Genomic DNA, 2,968 nt, shown 5'->3' with positions numbered 1-2,968 from the left:
GCCGCTCTCCTACCATCGGGACGAGCGCGCCGGCCTGCCGCCGCCCGGCCGCTCCTACTCGTACCAGCCGGACGGAAGACCGTACCTGCCGGACGCTGGCCGTCAGCCCAGCTACGTCATCCTGCGCACGGTGTACCCTGAGTACGGCGCCGGCCGCCTGGAAACGTGCACGGTCATTCCGTGCCAGCGGAGGGCGCAGGCGCCGCCCGAACAGGTGAGCGAGCGCGGCGGTGATTGCCGGTCCGGAAATATTACGCCTCGGGGAGCCGGTGGCGTCTCGTTGGCCACCGCTAGAGACGACTTCAGGGACGGTTGCAGGCAACGAGGCCGGAACCAGCAGCATTCCCCACCGGTGGGCGGGTGGCGCACTGTGCTCTGCGCATGTGCTGATATGGTAGCGCACAAGCATGAGACGGAATAATGACACGGAAGCCTATGCTATCCAGAAAAAGTGCGTAAACGACACCGAATGCAATGGCGTTTCTTACAATACCTCTCTGGATGCCACTGGTCGTTGCAACTGCAACTATTTGGACGTCTCTGGTTACCCAGTGACGTCACTAAGTAGCTACCACATTCAGACATTGCCGATAGTGAAATAGCACGCCATCGTGCTGTGCCCAGCGAGCCGTGAATCAGGCTTGCATAACGCTAGAAAGCTGCCGACCAAGGCGTCCTTTCCAGTCGGAACAGCCCACCTTCGACCGCCAGCCATATGGCGCTGTGGATAAATGGGACCGTGTTTTTCCACCGGCACCTCACGGCGCCCACGCGCCACGCACGTTAGTGTTTGAGCTTGTGCTGAGAATCCGGGTACGCCGCTTCCAAAACGCGGATTCCGGGAGTCCTGAACCATGACGTCAGCGCCGGCAAGCAGGTCAGATATAGCAAGAGACGTCTGTCTGTCTGTGCTGACGAGTGCTGTCTACAACCTTCTCGATCATTCCTTTTGAACGCCTACAACTCTGTACAATTACCCGCCCCTTATATTGACCCATATCCACGTCGCCCTATTGTTAATCCAGGACGAGGGGTTTGGTGTAAGCCTGGGGTTATCACAGCGCCTACATTTGCGATTAATTTTGTATGTAGTTATATCGTTTGCAACCGGTCCGGTTCCGTGTAGTTGGCATCACTTGAGGGTCTTCACAACAAATGATAAAACAACCATTAAAATATCTGAATAGCTCCAACTTAAAGCTTTTTTTAAAGTGACTGAACCGGATCTACATTTTAAGCCCATTACACACGTTCTGAAACAATGGGGGAAGGGAGGGTGAGGGTAAACTCGAGCCCTTCAAATACACAGAAAGCCAGGCCCTCGGTTTATAACCTGGGGTCGCTGACCGTAGTTTGTGGTGCTCGTAAACGGACATGTCGATACCTAATAGGCCATCCGATGAGCCAAATACTGGCTGCATAAGGTCGCAGCAGCGCCAGTTTCCACATTTCACCGCCAGTAGGGCACGGCCCGTGTGAGCAGTAACGAGGAAGACGTGCCGACATGCCTGCAGGGCCATTGTGACCCTGCTCGCACAGTCCCATTTGGCAGTGCAAGTGTGTCCATCCACACATGTGTCCACCGCAATGGGCGAGAACCAGTTCAGGGAGTGAACCACACTTCGTTGTTTCTTTCCATGTACCAAACGGGGCATAATGCTGATTGAAAAAGGTGGAGCACCGTCCTTCTGTCCAGCTTTCCGGAGCTCACGCCTTTAAGTGGCGAATATACGCGAGTCGTTGTCGTCGTGTGGTGTCATTGATAATAAGTATCCGATACTGCGTGAACGTGAGTGACTTGAAACTGACGTCCTTATTTGCCTCATGTTTCTTTGCACTTTTGTAAGGCCGGTGGCGCGTCGCTTAGAAAGCGCAGGTTCGACAAATACCTGGCCAGAACATACCGCTCGTTTATCAGGAGGTAGAATGACATAGACTTCACCTTTGGGGAAAATAATAACTTTCTGTCAGCTTTGCAGATTTTAACAGCTACGACCGTGGGCTTGGCATGATTTGGAAACGCATCAGAAGCCTTCCGCGTAGCCCGCTCCCCCGCTTTTGACCGTTGTGGAGGTTCTGGCGCGGGAGTGTCTCGAAATGTGCGCAAGGTCGAGCCATCGACTCGCTACGTGACACACTCACAAAGAGACGTAGAGCGCGGCCCAATCGATCCTGCTTCAACTTCTAAGCAACGAATGCTTTTAATATGCATGCTACATGAATGTTTCACTTCATTATATGCCCAGTAATGTTTTCGGATAACCCTGGATTGCATGCCCCTTGGGTACCAGATTCCCCAGATGACAGAAAGCGGCATTCTGAACAAGCTGCATTGTTATACAGCCACATCTTGAAAAACGAACTTTGACCCATGCTTTGACAATCTGTGATTTGTGACCTACATTACATGGACCAGCACGACCTTGCCACTTGTGGCTTAGGGCCTGCACAATTTCTGAGAAATGTGACCTCCGCATCTGCAGCCTCTGACGGTGACTGCTGACCTGTATAGTCTCTAGTCAAACTGTGCAACCCCGTCTGATCTCTGGACTTCCTCACCGATTTCGCTCCTGTCACGCGGCCTGACCCGTATGAGCGCTGACCTGTGCAGCCCCTAACGTCTGGCTCCTGACCTGAGTGACCTCTGACCATGCGAAGCCCGCGTGACCTGACCGCGGCCCGACCCGGCAGGACGTGTGGCGGCCGGCGCTGGTGGCAATACGGCCGGGAGCCGCGGCCGCCCTCCTGGCAGGCGTCGGACACGGACTCGGACGACCTGGAGGTGCGCTCCATCACGGGGTCACGACCCGAGTACGGCCGCCGCCGCTACAGCAGCGCCAGCGGCGACGACGAGCCCGACAGAAGTGGACCGTGGTGTGAGACGAGGGACGAGCCCGAGCGGGACCGTGGTGTGAGACGAGGACGAGCCCGAGCGGACAGTGGTGTGAGACGAGGACGAGCCCGAGCG

The 2,968-nt window shown here is 55.5% G+C and overlaps 1 protein-coding gene across 1 annotated transcript in view; it reads right to left on the bottom strand.

Annotated features, from left to right (window-relative positions):
* The window catches only part of LOC119111297 (notchless protein homolog 1-like), an 11,515-nt gene extending 10,800 nt beyond the window's left edge, over positions 1–715 (bottom strand). The window contains exon 1 of the mRNA XM_037235113.1: positions 699–715. Coding sequence (XP_037091008.1) covers positions 699–715 — 17 coding nt within the window. The remainder of the gene's footprint in view (positions 1–698) is intronic.
* Positions 716–2,968: the final 2,253 nt, after the last annotated feature.

This window comes from Pollicipes pollicipes, unplaced genomic scaffold (assembly GCF_011947565.3).
Source record: "Pollicipes pollicipes isolate AB1234 unplaced genomic scaffold, Ppol_2.1 Scaffold_7261;HRSCAF=8764_pilon_pilon_pilon, whole genome shotgun sequence".
Taxonomy (NCBI): domain Eukaryota; kingdom Metazoa; phylum Arthropoda; class Thecostraca; order Pollicipedomorpha; family Pollicipedidae; genus Pollicipes; species Pollicipes pollicipes.
Note: the sequence above shows the minus strand (reverse complement) of the source record. Positions and strands in the feature narration are given on the sequence as shown.